The 18,524-nt window shown below is 34.6% G+C and overlaps 1 protein-coding gene across 1 annotated transcript in view; it reads right to left on the reverse strand.

Annotated features, from left to right (window-relative positions):
* Positions 1-18,524, reverse strand: part of DCC (DCC netrin 1 receptor) — a 995,337-nt gene that overhangs the window by 230,519 nt on the left and 746,294 nt on the right. The window contains 2 exon segments of the mRNA XM_072606654.1: positions 4,678-4,872; positions 16,212-16,322. Of these exon segments, the coding sequence (XP_072462755.1) occupies positions 4,678-4,872; positions 16,212-16,322 (306 nt within the window).

Below are 18,524 nucleotides of genomic sequence, written 5' to 3' on the forward strand. Positions count from 1 at the left end.
AATACTCATTATAATTCTTAAAAACTTTAACTATATATCTTTCATTTCCTTAGGCATTGCCAAAATTGAAAGAACATTAGTTGTCTCCACATCAATGTTAATCTATATCATAGTAGTGAAAGACTCCAATTCATTCTCATTAAGATGTGTGATAGTCTTAAATGAACGATTAGAGCTGGAAGAACATCAACCCTTATCATATATCCTAAGAGTCCTTATCACATTTGATCTTACTTGGATCGGCAGTGGCTATGTCTAGATACTCACACGTCACCATCACTCTCCTACTATTCTAAAGGTTTTTGATGATAATTTTTCCATCATTTTGCACTAGAGCTTTTATTTTCCCACAAGATGTTTGCCAGGTAACCTTTGGTCACAAACCTAAATGAAATCACCTACTTATTCCTCTATTAAGTTTCATAATCTACAGTAATTTTCTGCCCTTTTCACATTATTACAGCTAATTTGGGTGGTGTCAATCTAATTCAGATGGCAAACCTGCTGGACAGGGACTAAATTTAGTTTTACCAATGCCTTCTGCATGACTATGGCACAGTAAGTGTTCAAAGAGGGGCAAGAATTCAATATACTTTTTGCAAGTGCAGAGTGAGGCAATACGTACTCCCTCTACTCCCCAAAACAGTGGATGTGTGGAGTAACATTTCAATGTTACTGAAAAAGGCAAAGTAAAACTTTCGAATGCTATAAACCCTGGGAAATAAGAGCCATATCTACAAAAGGCAAACGATTTTAGCCATATCATATTTTGTAATATCCAAAGTCAATTCAATTAGGATTTATTAAGTGCCTCTGTGCCAGGTTTCTCTTTTTTTTAAATCTAGCATTAATGTGTCTTTACACAAAGGCTGAACATTACAGGCAAAACATTTTTTTTAAAGTACTGTTAAACTCTCAAGAAGACCATTATTAAGAAGAAAGTTCCCATACATGCTAATATATTTATAGCAGCACTTTGGGGGATAGAAAAGAATTGAAAACAAAGCAGATGACCATTAATTAGGAAATGGCTAAACAAATGGAGATACATAAGCATAATTGGATATTATTATTCTACAAGAAATATTTAATATTGTGAATAAAGAGACACATGGGAAGATCTGCTTGAAATGATCAAAAGTGACATACGAAAAGCTATGAAAACTTACATAATGGCTATAACTATGTAAATAGAAAGATAATCACCTACATAAACAAAATCAAAGGTGCTACAATATTATAAAGAACAAGAATGGTTCTGAAGAAGAGATATTGAAGGATATCCTTACCTCATCCTTTTGCAGAGACATCATATCCATGGGTATGGAACAATGAATACAATTTCAATTTTTTCCCTATATACTGATAAATTTACTGAATTAATTTTTCTCTGTTTTAAGTCTTTCTAATAGTGCATGTTTCTCTTGGAGGCAGGAGAAAGATACAGTGAGAAATTTACACCATATAAAAACAAAAGATATTAATGAAAATCTCTTTTAAAGTACTGTTAATTATGTTTTCCTTTGCAAAAAGGTATGGTAGATTCCTGGATATATAAAGTCAAGGACATGTGCTCTTAGCTCTCAGTTTTAATCAGATAAGATAATATTGATTTTTAAATATATCTTTATGTAGGGCAACTACATACATACATATATACATACATATATACACATACATATATACATATATACATGTACATATATATGTGTGTGTGTTTATATAAAAGGGCAAGTAGGTGGCATAATGATAAAACACTGGGCTTGGAATCAGGAAGATTCATCTTCATGAACAGAAATCCAGTCTCAGACACTTGCTCTGTGCCCTTGGGCAAGTCACTTTAGGCTTTACTTCTTCTTCTGAACTGAAGAAAGAAATGGCAAACAACTCCAGCATTTGTGCCAAGAAAACCCCTAGTGGAGTCACAAAGAGTCAGACATGACAAGATGGCTGGAAACATACACATGTGTATATAGATACATGTATGCATAAACATATATAGATATTCCCCTTTTCAGGGACTGTATGGGATGGGCTGTTGACTTAAATCAAGTCTATAGTTCTGTTATTTTTGTGATAACAATAGATGTTTATGCTGCACTTTATATTTGCAAACACTGTAATCTCATTGGGTGACTTGTCCCTAGTGAGGACAGAACAAGGTCTCATTCTAGGCTTTCTGTCTCCTCATTCAGTGCAGATTTTACTACTTGACAGTGTCTCCAAATAAAATTGTGAGGACCTGAATCTAGTCATCTTTGGAAAAGGGGGTGTTTCCACAGCAGTTGCTAACATCTTCAGTTCAATGATGGTTTTACAAAAGGATCCTGTTGATTGGATTTCACATGTGGTGGGTGGTTCCTTACTCAATCAAAGTTACCATCTAATTTCACTTTTTTTGATTTAAATACTGTGAGTTGATAGATTCCTCTCAATCCCACCATACACAAGCACACACACACACACAACACACACACACACACACACACACATTTTAGGAGTTTGGGGATCAAAAGTCTTCTAAGATTTGACACCAGATCAGATTCCTTACCTTCTTTATCTTTTACATCTTTCCTAGTTATCTTGAGATAAACTCTTTCATGACCAGAAAAAAAAAATGTCTAGGGCCTAATATTTGTATATGCTTGCCAGAGTTAATCTCTAAGTCTCATAAACTTCTCTCATTTACAGACTTCAAACTGGAATCCCAGGCAGTTTCCTTGTGATAAAGAATGCCATTATCAAAGAATACAGTGAAACAATACAACTAATTTTCCTTCATGACTTCATTCGGATTTCGAGCGTGTCTCTCAGCGCTAGTAAGCCAGTCAGTCATTGCCAAAGCAATCTATCTCCCTCTCTATCGTGCATAGCATCAAGATGAACTGTCAGAGACAGTGTGTACTGAATAATGGATAAACGGAGGTCTCCTGACACAATTTTGACAGGCACAAAATATGAGTTTTGTGATTGCCATTAAATTCAAACACTGGGTATGGCTGAAAGAATATCACTTCTGAACTGAGAATTCTGTAAAGTAGGAAATTTACTCCTTTACTTTGCTTATTAGTGTGTGAGATGGGCATGAAGGGTATAGATTCATATAAATCTCTACCAGTTTTTGAAGACTAGGATTCTAACATTGTCCCTGTAATTTTAGCCACTTAAATGTGAACCAACACTAATATCCATGTCCTGCCTGGCTTCTAAGGATCTTAATAAGTAAAACCTACCTTGTCCAAAAGATACTGCTCTCACTCAGCCCTCTTGCCCAAGGAGGAATACAGTCATAGGCAAAAACATCGTCTTTAGTACACAATTTTGCTGAACGTGGACTAGAACTAATTAGATTATTTTCCTTATTAATCTGATGCTGCACTATTTGTGTTTCTTTCACTCTACTCTGTTAATAACAGTATCTCAGTGTTGTGAAAAAATAGACAAAGATTGGATTATTAATTTCTCTACACATTCAGTTTGTGCACAACTAATTTTAAATTAATTCAGGAGAAAAAGTTAAATTAGCTATTCTACTTTTTCTAAAGTCAAATTGAGTTCAGTAAAATACCTTTTAGATATTTTTGGAGAGAAAAATTTCAAATGCCAAGCAACTAGTTAGATGGAAACTTTTGCTGTTGACTGTCACATATCTGTCCACAATCACATAGTGAGTTGGCAGTACCAAAAAAGAGATAATTCAGGAATAAAAATATAGATCTGAGAAAAAGGGTGAATCTCTTGGTCTGTATCATCTTAAATTTAAAATTGCATTCCAGGATTAGTTAAAGAAATTAGGAAATTTTAATCTAAAGAGGTGGCTTAGTGGAAACATGATGGGGACTTCAAACATATGAAGAATCTTCATGTGTCAGAGGAATTAGATTTATTTGCCTTGGACCTGTAGTGTAGAAAATAAGACCAATAGGTAGAAAAGTTCTATGGAGGCAAATTTTGGCTCAACAGAAGGAAGAAAATGAAACAACTTTCTTAGATATGTCCAAAAACTGAATGAATGGGCTCTGCTGGGAGTAGTAAGATTCCTGTTCCTGGAAGTCATCAGATAAAGTGTCAAGTGAGTTCTGGATAACCACTTGACAAGGATTTCTTTCAGATGACATTCACGGTTTGTATATGAGCTAGAATAGAAATCTCAGCAAGACTCTTCCAATTTAAAACTTCTGTGAACCTATGAATTATCAAGGATGAATTATAGGTCAAAAATAGCCTAAAATATCACCAAAAGAATGTATCATCAAAAAAGGAGGTGGGCCAGTGATGTGGGCCAAATAAGGAATAAAGAGACATATCTGGCATATTGTAGTAGTTTTTACAGATCAAGAAACCTGAAGGAAATTACCCAGCATTTTGGGTAGACAGAATACAGATAGCAGTCACATGTGAAGCAAAGGCAGGGTGAGCGGTGATCTACACAATAAGAAAATTGACTGCTATCCAGATCACATATCTATTCAAATACTGGAAAAACATGAATAAGTAGCATGGACTTTGTATGAATAATATTTCTTTTGCTATTTAGGGGGGAAAAGGTTTTAGTGGATTACAAAACATTATTGTCATTGATTACATGTTATGAATTTTGATTCCAATAGATCAATATTGAAATAAAATCAGTTGAAAGCATTTTTCTTAAAAATACTAAAGCTCAAAGACACTTACCTAACTTTTCAATGGAATAGTACCGCTGCTTGCTGTCCACACGTACTGTCTCTGCATAAGGGCTTCCCACACCATATCCAATGATGTACCCTCGTACAACAATGTTTGGGTTGAGTGGAGGGGTCCAACTCATTACAATGCTGGTGGTCAGGGGTCTGACATGAAGTGAGCTTGGTTGGTCAGGAACCTGGGACTCTAGAATTTAAACAAAAGAAGTATTAATATGATTTATAGTCCTTTTCCTCTCCTATGGATTTGATTTATCTTTTCTCCATACATCCCATACCCCAGGCATTCAGATGGCTATGCCTGGTCACTGTGTGAATCATGCTTTGAACAGGTAAGTGACACAGAGCTTGTTTGGCCAATTTGACTTTGCCATTGTTTGATTTCTTCAGCGACAAGAATACTGACATGTCCACAAAGATTGCAACATATATGACCATTCCAATATGAAATGTTGCTTCTATATTGCTCATATTTTTCTTTTTGGATATCATTAGCAATGGGAGTATCTGGGTTGATGGCAAGGGGCACAGTAAGATACTGGAATGGGAGTGAAAGACTGAAATTTTTTGTGCCCCAAATGCTGGTTACTTTAGTTTAACTTAGAATAAGAATAAATACAGAAGCCTATCTTTTAAAGGATCTGTCAGTAGAAACAATTCACGCAATGAGTGAGTTGTCTTTATTAGCGCCACATATGATTAATGGCCTGAATTATCTAAAAAAAAAAAAATTCTCATTACCAAAGCTACCCAAATTTTCTTTTTTCCATATCTCTGTCCAAAGTAAACGTTGTATACTTGTAATGTCAGATACCAAAATGAAATGTTGTGGGTAAAAATGGCTTCAGATAATTTCTGTAATGTCAAATGATGATACAACCTTACCCCTGTTTGTCTCCACCCTTACTTTACCATCATTCCTTCAACATGATTTATATTTAACAAGTAGACATAATTGTAGTGCTGGAAATATCCTTCAATGGAGTTACAAATAAAGGTACCATAGCAATTGCTTCTCTCAGGAAGCTGCATAGTATCATGTCTTTTGGACAATAGAAAAAGTGTTATAGAGAAGCTTGTGATATAATATGCAAAGGCATTATAGAAAAAAAAGGCAACTCAGATCATAGCTATAAATGCCAATGGAAGACACACACATTCTTTGCGAAGTATTCCCACTATAAACCTTGGGGAAAAGTAATAAAAGAGTCGAAAAGGAAGAATTAATACTTTTCAATCCTACTATCACAGAAGGAACCCCAGTGTCCTTGTACTTAATGGACTCTGCAGTGAATTCTGTTGAGCACATTTTAAGCATTTGGAGGAATAATTGAAACTGCCAGAGACTCTTCCTTGTGCTATACTTAGGAAATAAACTAAATGTTTTACATTCACACTTTTTCCTTTAAACAATACAAAAGCACAAACATTTAAATGACAATACTCAATGTCTTTATGAACTGGAGGAAAAGTGTTTAAAGACTTTTGTTTCCAGAAAGACAATAGCCTCCCTTCCTATCCTCCTGTACAACCACATCACCCTAGCAGTCCTCTGGCAATTTAAATGATCATAGTTGAATAACATATAATTGTATGTTATAACTATATAACATAGTTGAATAACATCCATTAGTACTTTCTGGATAGCAAAGAATTCAGCCTATGCACTAGATCTTCACATACTCAAAGCATAGTAACAAAACCAATACCTCAAATACTCTCATTGGATCTTCATAATAAACCCATGTAAAGTAAAGAAAATAGCACTAGCCTGATTTTCAAGCTGAGGAAATTGAAGTACAGAAAAGATAAATGAATTTTCTATGCTTACATAACTAATTAATAACATCACACAAGTCCTAATATTAGGTTTATTCCATTATATAACTATATGCGTATGTGTGTGTGTGTGTGTGTGTGTGTGTGTGTAAAATGTCTCTGATATTTTATTCCAAGTATAAGCTTCAAGAAGGCAAGTGAAGCTTCATTTTGTCTTTTATCCCCAACACCTAGCCCAGTACCTTATATATAGAAGATTAATAAAAGCATATTGACTGATTGCTGAATATGTCTAGAATCTCAGACTTTCATAATTGAATGGGACCTCAATACAGAATCAGACTAATCTCCTATCTCGTATAAGAATCCCTCAGATGGCTAAACATTCCCACTATCAGAGAACTCTCTGTTACCTGCTGCATATTAATACATATGCATTAAACATCTCTTATAAATGTTTACAAATTCAAACTTCAAAATGTTGAATATTTCACCTTAATTTCCATTTTTCCCTTCTAGCCCAAGTTGTTGTTGATCCTTACTTCTCTAAGAGGACCAAGGACATTACAAGGGTAATGTCTTAACTTGCTGGTAAATTAAACTTAAGTGAGGCAGAGCTGTGTGAAGTCATCAGCCTCACTCTGTCCTCCAGTCATCGAAGCCCAAGGGAAAGACAAAAGTCAAGATGGCTGGTGGTAGCCTAGGATGCAGTGGGTAACCTTCCACTAGGGTTAGAAGAAATGTTGAAGTTCCACAAATAATAGAAGCTAAGGCTTCTGGAATATATAATCTGTTCTTAAAGATCTCTGTTAGGGGCTTTAGTGAATCCTACATACTTTTTGGGTGGTCTATTCCCAACCACACATCTCAATCTCAAAACAAAAAGCAATTATCCTTTCATATGTTTTCTCAAAAAAGAGCTTATCTGCTAGATTATCCAAATAGTTACTACTGAAATGAATTATAAAGAGCAATTTAGAAAGTTGTTGGGACAAAAGAAAATTATATTTAAGTGCATCATGAGCTTGGACAAACTTTGAAAGTAGCAGTTTTAAAGCGCAACAACACAGTCTAAGCACAATCCTTATTACAAAATTATTTAAAAAAAAAAACAAACATAAAAATTGAACCATTGAGTTATGGATTTCTGAACTAAAGAACACTTTTGTTCAAAATGTCTTAACAAATGACATCTTCTCAAAAAAAAGTCTCCTGAAAGACAAAATTGATCAAATAATTATATTCACTATCCTCTTTCATAGTGCTCTGTGGGCATTTGGACTTGTCTGTTTTGACATGGAGAAATTTAAGACTTCAGTATTAGTTAACACCTTACTTGTTTACAGCCTCCCTATTGTTATTCAAGTGATAACTATAGCCTTCCTTTTTTTACCCCAAGAATGTTCCTATGAAGTACATTAAGTAATTGACTGAGTCAAATTTCCTCAGCCTTCTGAACAACACATGCAAAATAACTATAAAATGTACTTTACAGATTTTAACAAAAACAATGGTGATATTAGATCCTTAGCAGAAGAAAATACATAAAACATAGAGAACTGAGCTATTTAATGAAGTACAATTTTCTACTAGTATTCTGCAGTGCATTATCTACTGCAGGCATTCTATACTTTGACTAGCCAACTTATTTTATGCAACTCGCCCCATGTAGTTTTGTGGTAAGGTCTTTTGCATAGAAATTGGAAGAAATAAAAATGCCTTAAGGAAAATCTGCTTCTTCATTAATTTGTAGGCATGAAGTATCCAGAAAGAATATTTTCTCTTAGTTCTTTGTAACTAAAATGATCACTTCTAGGACACCTTTTGCTGTCTGGGATGCTGAAATGCAGAGCTGTCAGTTTTAACGGATACTCACATACCCATTTTCCATTTCATGTGCTGCATTTTATGGGCCATTTTGTGAGAGTTTTGTTCCAGGTCTTAATAGCCTATATTTCTCTACTGTGAATTATATAAGGCAGTTGATCCACCTACACTCTATCTAGCCAGTCAATTCAGAAATGTACTAATATCTTCATTTTTTCTAGAAAGACCTGCATCATTACTCTTTTCTACTTTCTTACCAATGGCCATTATTCCTCTTGGGTTACTAACCTCCAAAACTCCTTTAACCACTTCTGCAGTCCTTTTAGCTTCTTCTATTCACAGTTGCCTATACCATATCCAATCATATTCTCCACCAAATCCACTGGACAATTTTTAGATATTAACTTTTTTACTAACGGCAAATGCTACTTCAATACTCTCTCGATATTCTCCACCAAATTCACTCTTGACAATTTTTAGATTATTTTTTCACTCAAAGCATATGATAATTTTTCCTAAGCTCTACATACATATTTCTAAGTCCTATGCCTACCTTTTTCATATTTATTTCCCTATCTTTTAATTCTGTTTTACCTATCCATCTCATGTACACATCCGAAATGAACAAAAACAATTTGTTGCAATGTAGAAAAAAGTACAATAGGCTTTTGATAAATTTAATCTAAGATTAGGATCACCATCATTTAAAAGAACTTTCCTATTTTCTAACCTCTATTCTTGTGATAACTGACATACAACATTATTCCCATTAGAAATTCCTTCTTTAAATAGTCCATGAAACAAAATATTTGAATACAAAGTATTTATTACTCATTATCCCACACCAAAATGATTATCAGTTTAGCAACATTTTTATCAATCAGTTGGATAATAACATCAAGGTCATATTTATCAAATTTGGAGATAATACCAGGTTTTGGGAGGTGAATTAGCTTATTTCATGGAAGAGTCAGGGTTCAAAAAGAATTTTATAGACAATTGAGTCAAAACTAACAAGAATCAAAATGTTAAGGAAAGACACTGAAAAACATATATACTTGGCTTAAAAAAATCAACTTCGCAAGACAAAACAGCAGAGGTGTGGTTAGATAGAATTAGCAAAACTTTCTTAGTGTTTTAATGCGCTGGGATTTCAACATAAATCCTGATTGCAATATAACAGTCAAAAAAATGTTATCTAAGGTTACATTAGAAGGGTTATGGTGTCCAGGAAAGTGGTGATGCCAGTCCTACAGTATGTTGTCATGGCAATATCTCATATAGAATATTGTTTCAGTGTTGGGTATGACATTTTTGGAAAGACATAAACTGGATGGTATCATAAGGACAGGATGACTAGAAAGTTGAGGGCCTCAAGGTCATGGAACATAATGATTAGTTCATGAGTCTGGGGATATCTACCCTAGATCAAAGGAGACAGTGGGGACATTATAGATGCCTTCAAATATTTACATAATTGTCATGGGGGAGAGGGTTTAATAGTTCACTTAAGAGGAAAAAACGTGGATGAACAGGTAGATGTAGCAAAAAAGCAGATATTGATGCAATGTAAAGATGAATTTCTTGATATTCAGAGCTACTGAAAAGTAGCGTATGTTATCTCCAGGAGTAAAGGGTTCACCATCATTCAAGGGTTTAACAGAATACTGGATGACCACTTTGGGACGATATTATAGAGAAGATTCTTGGCCAAGCATGGGTTGAGGTACCTTTCTACTCTGAGATTCTATGAGTGATACAGTTATTAACATAATAATATCAGCCTGCATTGTAATCTGACTCATGAGAACATAGGTTTAAAGTTATAGGGAGTTTATAAGCCATTGAATTTAAACCCATGATTTTATAGATTAAGAGACTGAGGCACAGAGAGATGAATGATTCCAGAGCCAATGAGTATGTCAGTTAGGATTTGAATCTAAGGCTTCCTTCCTCCAAGGTTAGTACTTTAAGCTTCTGATTCTGATTCTGATTCTGATTCTCTCTCTCTCCCTCTCTCCCTCCCTCCCTCCTTTCCTTCCTCTTTCCCTCCCTCCCTCTCTCTCTCTCTCTCTCTCTCTCTTTCCCTCAAAAACCAACATGACAATCATTCTATGCTCAACCTTCAGACAAATTAAGCAGTATAATATTGTAAATGCTGTAGAGAGTTCTTTATAAAGTCCTCCACATATATTACGTCATTGGTAATCTCCATAACATAATAAGCTAGGACAACTAAGAATTATCTTTTCCATTTTGCAGACGCAGAATTGAGAGTCATGGGAGATTAGGTTATATATTTTGCCTAATGTCAAGCAGCTGGTAAGTGGCAGAGTCACAAGTCCAGGTCTTCTGATTCCAATTTCCATGCTATTTTTACTACATTATGTTGACATAAGAAGAGCCAAGTGTTTATATGTCATTTATTCTTGTAGATGAATTGCAGTAACCAGTGTAACTAAAACTTGATGTTGTGGCAATTCTTGGGGATCCTTTGTACTCAAGAGTGGAGACCACAACTACAGTGATTCGTTTATTTGTAGAAGTTTTGTAATAGAAGAATAGTTCGATGTTTTCTAAAGTAATAAGCATGCCTCTATTCATTCTTAGTCTATTGAAATCTAGAAAACCATAAACCTCTATGAAAATCTAATAATTTTCTACCAAAAAAGTTCAGGGTCTCTGTTTGTTTGTGTCATTTTCCTTTGCTTGAGTTAGAATATACACATTTGACTATTTGAGGATTTCTTCTCAGACTAGTCAGTATAGCTAGGTCTCACTTGAAGTTTACTCTCTGTGGAAATATAGTTTTTCTTGATTTTCTCTTGAGAGAGAATACATCTATCATTTCTATGATAGCATTTTCCCTTTTTTTCTGACTCAGGTTTTAGCTTCCTAGGCAGTTTCCAGTCTTTCAATATCTATTTGACTTCGGATATGGTGCCAAAACTGTTAGGAAGAAAATGTAAATTGACTGCTTGTCCTTTAGCCTACAAAAAAGCAAGAAACAAACAAACAAACAAAGAAACAAACAAACAAACCAAAAAAATCCAGAAACAAATAGTATTTAGGTTGAGAGATTCACAATCTTCTCATCTTTGTCAATGACTTTAAATGAACCAGGACTTCAAAATTATTTTCAGTTTTGCTGGCAAACTTTATTTGAAACCTTTTCTCTAAGCAACTCTAAAACAATTTAATATTCTACCTGATTTTAAAACTTTACTTCACATGTCCTTCAATTCTCCCCCAGAATATATTTACTTGGCATTTTACATATTCTTATACTGCCTCATCAGTGCTTTGCTATTCTGGATATAAAACAGGAGAATACCTATGCCAGTTTCACTGTGCAGTATGCCTTCTTTCTGGGTGGGCACATCTTCTTGTATTTCAACAATATTCAGTAACTCATTTGTACTGGACTACTACCAAAATCCATATTCATAGAAAGTGAGCAGTCTATATTTTAGAGCTTACAAATCTCAGGGAAGTATTCCCATTTTGGATTTCAGAAGAAATTAACTTATATAGAGACTTTTCACATGAGGTAACTAAATACCATGCTAAGATTCATTGCCATTTCTATTGATATGGGTGGGGGAATGGTACTAGATTAAGGACAAATGCATCTATTCCCAAAGTTTTGCCATCACAGCTATATTTTCAAAAACCGCTGACTAGTCAAATTTAACTTCTCATGTTCTCCCACACTAATAGTTAAACTACCTCACAACTGATTGTGTACAACAGTCCCCATCTGTTCACTTAAAAAGAGACATGACAGGTGACTCTAAGCCCATTTTCCTGGAGCATATATTCTAAACTCAATCACACATTCTTTTACATCCTCCTTGAAGCTATTTAAATAAGATCCTTCTGGGGAAACTAAGCTTTCTACTTTTTTAAGAGCTGAAAATTTTAGAGCACAAAACAAATATTTTAAAACTTTCCAATTATTGGTAAGAATATGCAAATTTTCCAGGGAACCATGAATAAGATGTGATATTTGGATTTATAATTGTTTCAACAAAACATAATTAAGAAGCCCATACATAGGGATTACAGGGTGAGGGCAGGCCTGAAATGATACAGTTTATCTTTCCATGACTTTTGCCAAAGAACAAGTTCAAAAGAACTTAGAGAGGTCATTGGAGAAGAAGAGAAAATGCAGCTAACAATTGCACAACTTTTGAGAACACAACTTTTATGTAGCTGACTCTTGCAGGGCTCTGGGTAGCCAGAGTAATAAGTAGATGTCTCCCTTGAGATTTACAAAAGAACCTCAGTGGCAGAAAAGTGTTATGAAAGGAAATGCATGCCTAGAATTACAACGCTTCAGGTCAGATTCAGAGCAGAATCATTTTTATTCACATCGTTCATTTGGTTGCCAAGGTCAGTGCCTTCATCCATAGTTCACAAGGATTTAGAGGAATTCTACAGGGAGAACTCTGAACAAAAGTCATTTTTGGTTTTCTAAGAATGTGAATAAAAAAAAATACTTTTCATCTTGACACTTGGAGATTAAAAAGAATATCAGCTAAAGAATTAATTAGAAATTAAAAAAAAAACAGGAAATATGCTTAGCTTGAAGGAATATTTCACATTAATAAAAGAAGTAGAGCTGAAAGGTTGGTGGTTATCTACTCCAAACTCGTAATTTTCCAGATGTGGAACCTGAGTGGTGGTACCTGGATTAAAACTGAGGTTTTGTGATTCCAGGTTCAATGTAGTTTCTACCATGTCATATTACCTGTTATGCCCTGAAGGAGATGGATAGGAACATTATTCATTTCTTTCTTCCTAAGGGGTAAGAAGGAGGATATTAAACAAATAAGAACTTAGAATTTAAGGGAAGGGCAGGTTGTTTTTGAAGAATCTCTCTTGACTACTTAGTTTACTGTAGTCTAACCACTAGGATCATACAACAAGTGCATCCAAATAGTAGGATCCTGGCATCAGTGGTGGCAACTTTTTTAAGCTTTCAAGAGTAAGGAATCAAAACAAGGGAGCAACTGAAGCCAGTTCAGTGAGTTGTTAGTGGAAGTAAGGAAAAATAGCTTAAGTAGGTAGTGAAGCAAATATCACCCACGAGATTCAAATTTTATTCACATTTCTAAGAGAGCAGGTCTTTACTTTATTCAATAGGTCTGTTTTTCCTGGCAAGTAGACCATTGCCATACTTGGTGGACATGTCAAGCAGTCGTCTTTTCCCTCTTCACATGTCATCATTTACTTTATAAATTTTCCCAGGTTCCTTTACCTATGCGTTGTCCAACTATTACTTGTGCTATCAACTCTACTTGTGAGCTATCAACTTCACTATCTAGCCCATGTGGCAAATTTCATTTTAACTTTTTTTATCTTGGTAAGTACCATTCAGTACATTAAGTACACCTTTGGACATGGATGAGAATCCCTTTGCCACTTCAAATAAGAGAGTGAAAGAAAAGGGAAAGTGTGCCAATGGCAAAGTACTTGAGGTGAGGAAGGATGCAGAAGTCCTAAAGAGACTGGAGTTTTTAAAAAAAGGAAAATGTAATAAGGAAGAAAGTAAAATTAAAGCAGGATAAAAACGGTCACTAACAACTTGTATTTGTTAAAGTTGTTTTGTGGGTGCTATACCATACTCTTCCCTGACCACTCATTCTACTCCCTCCCAAAACCCCACTCTTTCTGCCTGTCAAAATTTGATTCAACCTTCAAGGTCTTTATTTCATTAGAACAGCTCATAATGAAGTTCAGAAAGCATTCTTAAATTAATGACTTGATATCAATTTAGAGAAAAGACTGTAATGGGATATTCTAGGGATATCTCCTCAAATCTGTTTCAATGTTTTCATTTCTTTGTTTTAATGAGTGATTAAACTGGAGGCACGGATGATTTGTTCATGAAGTTTACATGATACATAACTGGGAGTAATAGTTTAAGCACCAACTTTAGAATTGGCATTAAAAAGTGGCAAGAACGATGGCCCAAAGCTGGATAGGAAAAGAAATTAGTTGAGTAGTTAAAGTCATAATATTGTGTTAAAAGAAAACTACAAAAATGCATGATTGAGAGGTGGCTCAAAAGCATTTAACATGAAAAAGATCTGGGGATTTTAGTAAACTCCAGGCTCAGTCTAGGTTGACTGTGATATCTCAAAGTAGCTAATATGATCTTAGACTTTATTAATGGAAGTTATAACATAATCATCTTAGGGCTCTACCTTTTTACCTTTGTTACCTGCTTCTGGTTACTTGCCTCCTATTTCAACTCTCACTATGATTTTAGCCGAGTCATATCTGACAATGGATCAATAACATGACAGACTGTACACATTGTACTCTAATGGCCCTTTTACTTTATAATTAAGAATTAACTTGCATTTTCCACAGAGAGGGAAATGTATGAAGTCATGTTCCTTCTTCATTAGGCTGTATCCCCTTATGAGTGACCCCCTCAGCCCCCACATTAATCCATTCATCTCAGTGTGTTTAGACTGGGGAAGACTTAGAACTTATTAGTCTCTTCAAATGTATGAAGATGTGTCACATGGAAGAGGGATTTTCCTTATTCTGCCTGACCCCAGAAGGTATAACTAGCAACAATGGTTGGTTAGTCCTGGTGGGGTAGATTTAGGGTCAATAACATTTAAAAAATATTTGTTGAAGTCTCTGTTGTAGGCAAGGCAGTGTGCCAAATACTTCATTAAAAAAAAGACAGTGAAAATACTGTTCCCTTTTGCCTTCAAATCTCATGAACCTAGAATAATTCAAGACCCATGAGTACTCAATAAATGCATGTTGAATGGATGAATACTTGCAAGGAATTTTTTTATGTAATTTTAAAATTAAATTTTTTTAATTTTTAAAAATTAGAGATGTTCAATAATGTAATAGAGTACTTTATGATATTATGAGATGACCATCACTGGAGGGATTTGAATGGAATTGTAGGACTGCTTGCTGGAGATATTATAGTCTCTTCCTTCCTCCAAGGATTGAAGATTAAGACTATATATTATCATTCCATACAGCTCTAAAGTCTGTCATTCCGTCTTGGTCAGATATTATTCTAGATTTGTAATTTTTCATTGTCATTAGGTATTATTTTTAATCACTCTCTTTTCTTATTATTTTATCTTAGTTTCTATGTAGGTTTAGGAGTTCATGTTTCCTGTTCATCCTTTTTTGACAAATGTCTCCCATTTTCAACTAATTAGGATATTTAAATTAATTCAAATATTTACTTTGGTCTTATTTTTAACTCTATTCAAATACTTTTAAAATCCAAATTCTTAAAACTCTTTTGTCTTCTAGTTTCATTCTTCTTTACATGTTATCATCTGGACGCTTCCATGTTCTGCTATACTTAATTAATTAATTAACATAGATTCCTTTACCAACCTGAATACTTCACTCCTACATATGAATACCCCCAAGGCAACCATTGTTAATATCAATGAGATAGGCTGGTTCTACTGTTAAGATTTTAGATCCAAGACACAATAGAGTGGTAGTACACGATCATCTCATGCCAATGATTACATATTAACATCTTAAAAATGACCCAGGAAATTCTTGACTTCTGATAAGACCACTGAAGTTCCAAAACAATCGAATGTCTTCATTTTTATCACAAATCATGGCAATAATTATAAAGAAAAGACCAGAAGGAGATCATTTTAAGGAAACTGACATTGCTTATCCTCTCCTCTGGGAAAACAAGTCTGTCTTAGTATTATAATCAACAACATACTATATCCAATTTTCTAGTTTTGAGGGTGGTATGTGTGAGGCAAATATGAGCAGCCTAACTTTATGCTCCAGAAAAATGTAGGAATGAGTCCTATGCATTAATTGGGGAAGTTTCCTCTTTTGTTCATAGGCTTGAAAGTTAAGGCAAGGTCATTTTGGGGAGGAAAAGGTAATTACCATCAAGATCATTCTCTGGTGTCTCAGCTGTATACCAGTCTGAGGAAGGACCAGTACCATTGACTGTCATGGCTGCCACTTGGAAACTGTATTGACTTCCTTTTTCTAGTCCTGTGAAGACATGAGAGCCAAAGAAAAAGGATTATTGATGAAAAGTGTTTCCATTAGTTGTCAAAGCAACAATAACATTAACTAAAGCAGTAGAAAGCATTAGCTTAAATCTATTTCTTTTTTTGTTTGTTTACAGAGGACAATAAAGTTACAATAGCAGCCTTTTTCCATTCTTTACATTTTGTTGTTTGCCACTTCTACAGTATACTTAAAGAAATATCCCTGAATTTATTTAAGGCATGCATTATTGACCATGAAGAAACAACCACAACAGCAATTTCAAGGATTTGTTTCCTTCTAGTTCAGAAGAACTCTACCTATAAGTTAAGGGGGAGAAAATCATTTAAAACATCTTAATTATCTAATGAATGTTAATTAGCTTTGATTTTTTAAAAGAAAAGGATAGGGATACAAAGGTAAAAAAAAAGGTATCTGTTGAAAATAACCAACCTTTAATCCTTTAAAACACAAATTTCAAATCATTAAGCAGAGACTGCATTGTTTCAATTACTATTATAAAGGGCTGGATAGTATACCCCTAAATCACTTGACTTTCAATACAAAATTCAGTTTGGAACCGTACAAAGAAGAAAACAAATAGGAAATGTATCCCAAGTCCAAAACCTTGTAGTCTGCCAATTCCATTTTTATTTTTTTCTCCTAAAGACATTATTATTTCTCTGGTCTCCATCTAATTCTAATTTGATCAGTTGTTGTTCAATCATTTTAGTCCTGACGCTTCATGACATGATTTGGGGTTTTCTTGGCCAGGATACTGGAATAATTTACCACTTTCTTTTTCAGTTCATTTTACAGATAAGGCAAACATTTAAGTTTAAGTTAAGTTAGTTAAGGCAAACAGGGTTAAGTGACTTGCCTAGGATCACACAGCTGGTAAGTGTCTGAGACTGGAATTTGACTCAGGTCTTCCTGACTCTAGGCCCAGTACTTTCCAATTTTCCAATTCCAACTTTAAATGACTATAATTCAAATTATGCTTTGAAATGAACACATGGCTCACACTAACCAATGTATATCTCAGACTAAGCTGACCAAATCCTTGACCTAAAGAATAAAAAAAAAATGTAAAAAAAAATAAAAAAATACAAAATTGAAACAGACACTAAGAAGCTGGACTATAGACTTGCAAATCACACCTCTGTGGACTAATATAAATTAAAGGATAAACTAAAATAAATGAAAATAAATGTGTATAAAGGAGACTCATGCCTGAGTAGGCACAGAGTTTCTATGATATGTATCCCATAAGTCTGCGTCAGAGATCTGTGGTCTTTGGTAGAGAATACTCAAGTCCATTCCTGGGGGCAGTATATAGGGATTGCAATATAAGAACATTCCCAATAGCCTGGGAGATGTTTTTAATGAACAGAAGAAAAAGTGTAGGATGAAAAAGACATATTTTACATTGTTCATCCCTTTTGGGCAAGAGTAGATGTCACAGTAATCAATAGTCTTCTGTTAATGAAATATAAAATTTAGTTCTACTTTTGGGAGCTTTGCCTTTCAGCTATACCTATACCATGCAAATGCAGTTTATCCAGGCTAAACATGGCATGGGGAAGCTTTCTCCCTCAGCTGCAGTTCTTATCCAGAAAAATCAAGCCCCCCTAGCTTCAGTCCTTCATAGTTCTGGCATTGAGATTCCTAGGACATTTTAGGAACTTCAGGTTTCCTACCACGTACCATTGAATTGTCTCCACTCTTACATTTGTTGGAGAGCCAGGAGAGCAAGTTGAGAACTGGAAAACCTCCCTGTAAGCTCCCTGGATTGCTCTCCTGTGGCAAAAAGGCAAAAGAAGGGGATAAGGACTAGATATGGAAATACGAATTTGGTTTCCTCTGACAACTCATTGAAGAATGAATGTCTTTTGTAAATGGAGGGATAAGGATGGATTTTCCTCGCTATTTGTTTGGTCATGTTATATAGTTAGATGTATTTTGCTTTAAAATTGTATTCTTCTAGTTGGTCTGACAAAAAAACAAAACAGGGATTTGAGATTTATGGTTTTTAGAGAATTCTGACTTAAAACGTTCTGTTGATCTATGTAGCTGTTTAATGAAGGTTCAAAACTGAGGGAAGTACTAAGGCCACATATACCTTGAACTACATGAAGAATTTGGAAAGCTTGTATAATATGTTAAAGAAGTGAAAATACCTAATTCCATTTTTATTCAGTTTTT

This window comes from Notamacropus eugenii, chromosome 4 (genome assembly GCF_028372415.1).
Source record: "Notamacropus eugenii isolate mMacEug1 chromosome 4, mMacEug1.pri_v2, whole genome shotgun sequence".
NCBI classification, from domain to species: Eukaryota; Metazoa; Chordata; class Mammalia; order Diprotodontia; family Macropodidae; genus Notamacropus; species Notamacropus eugenii.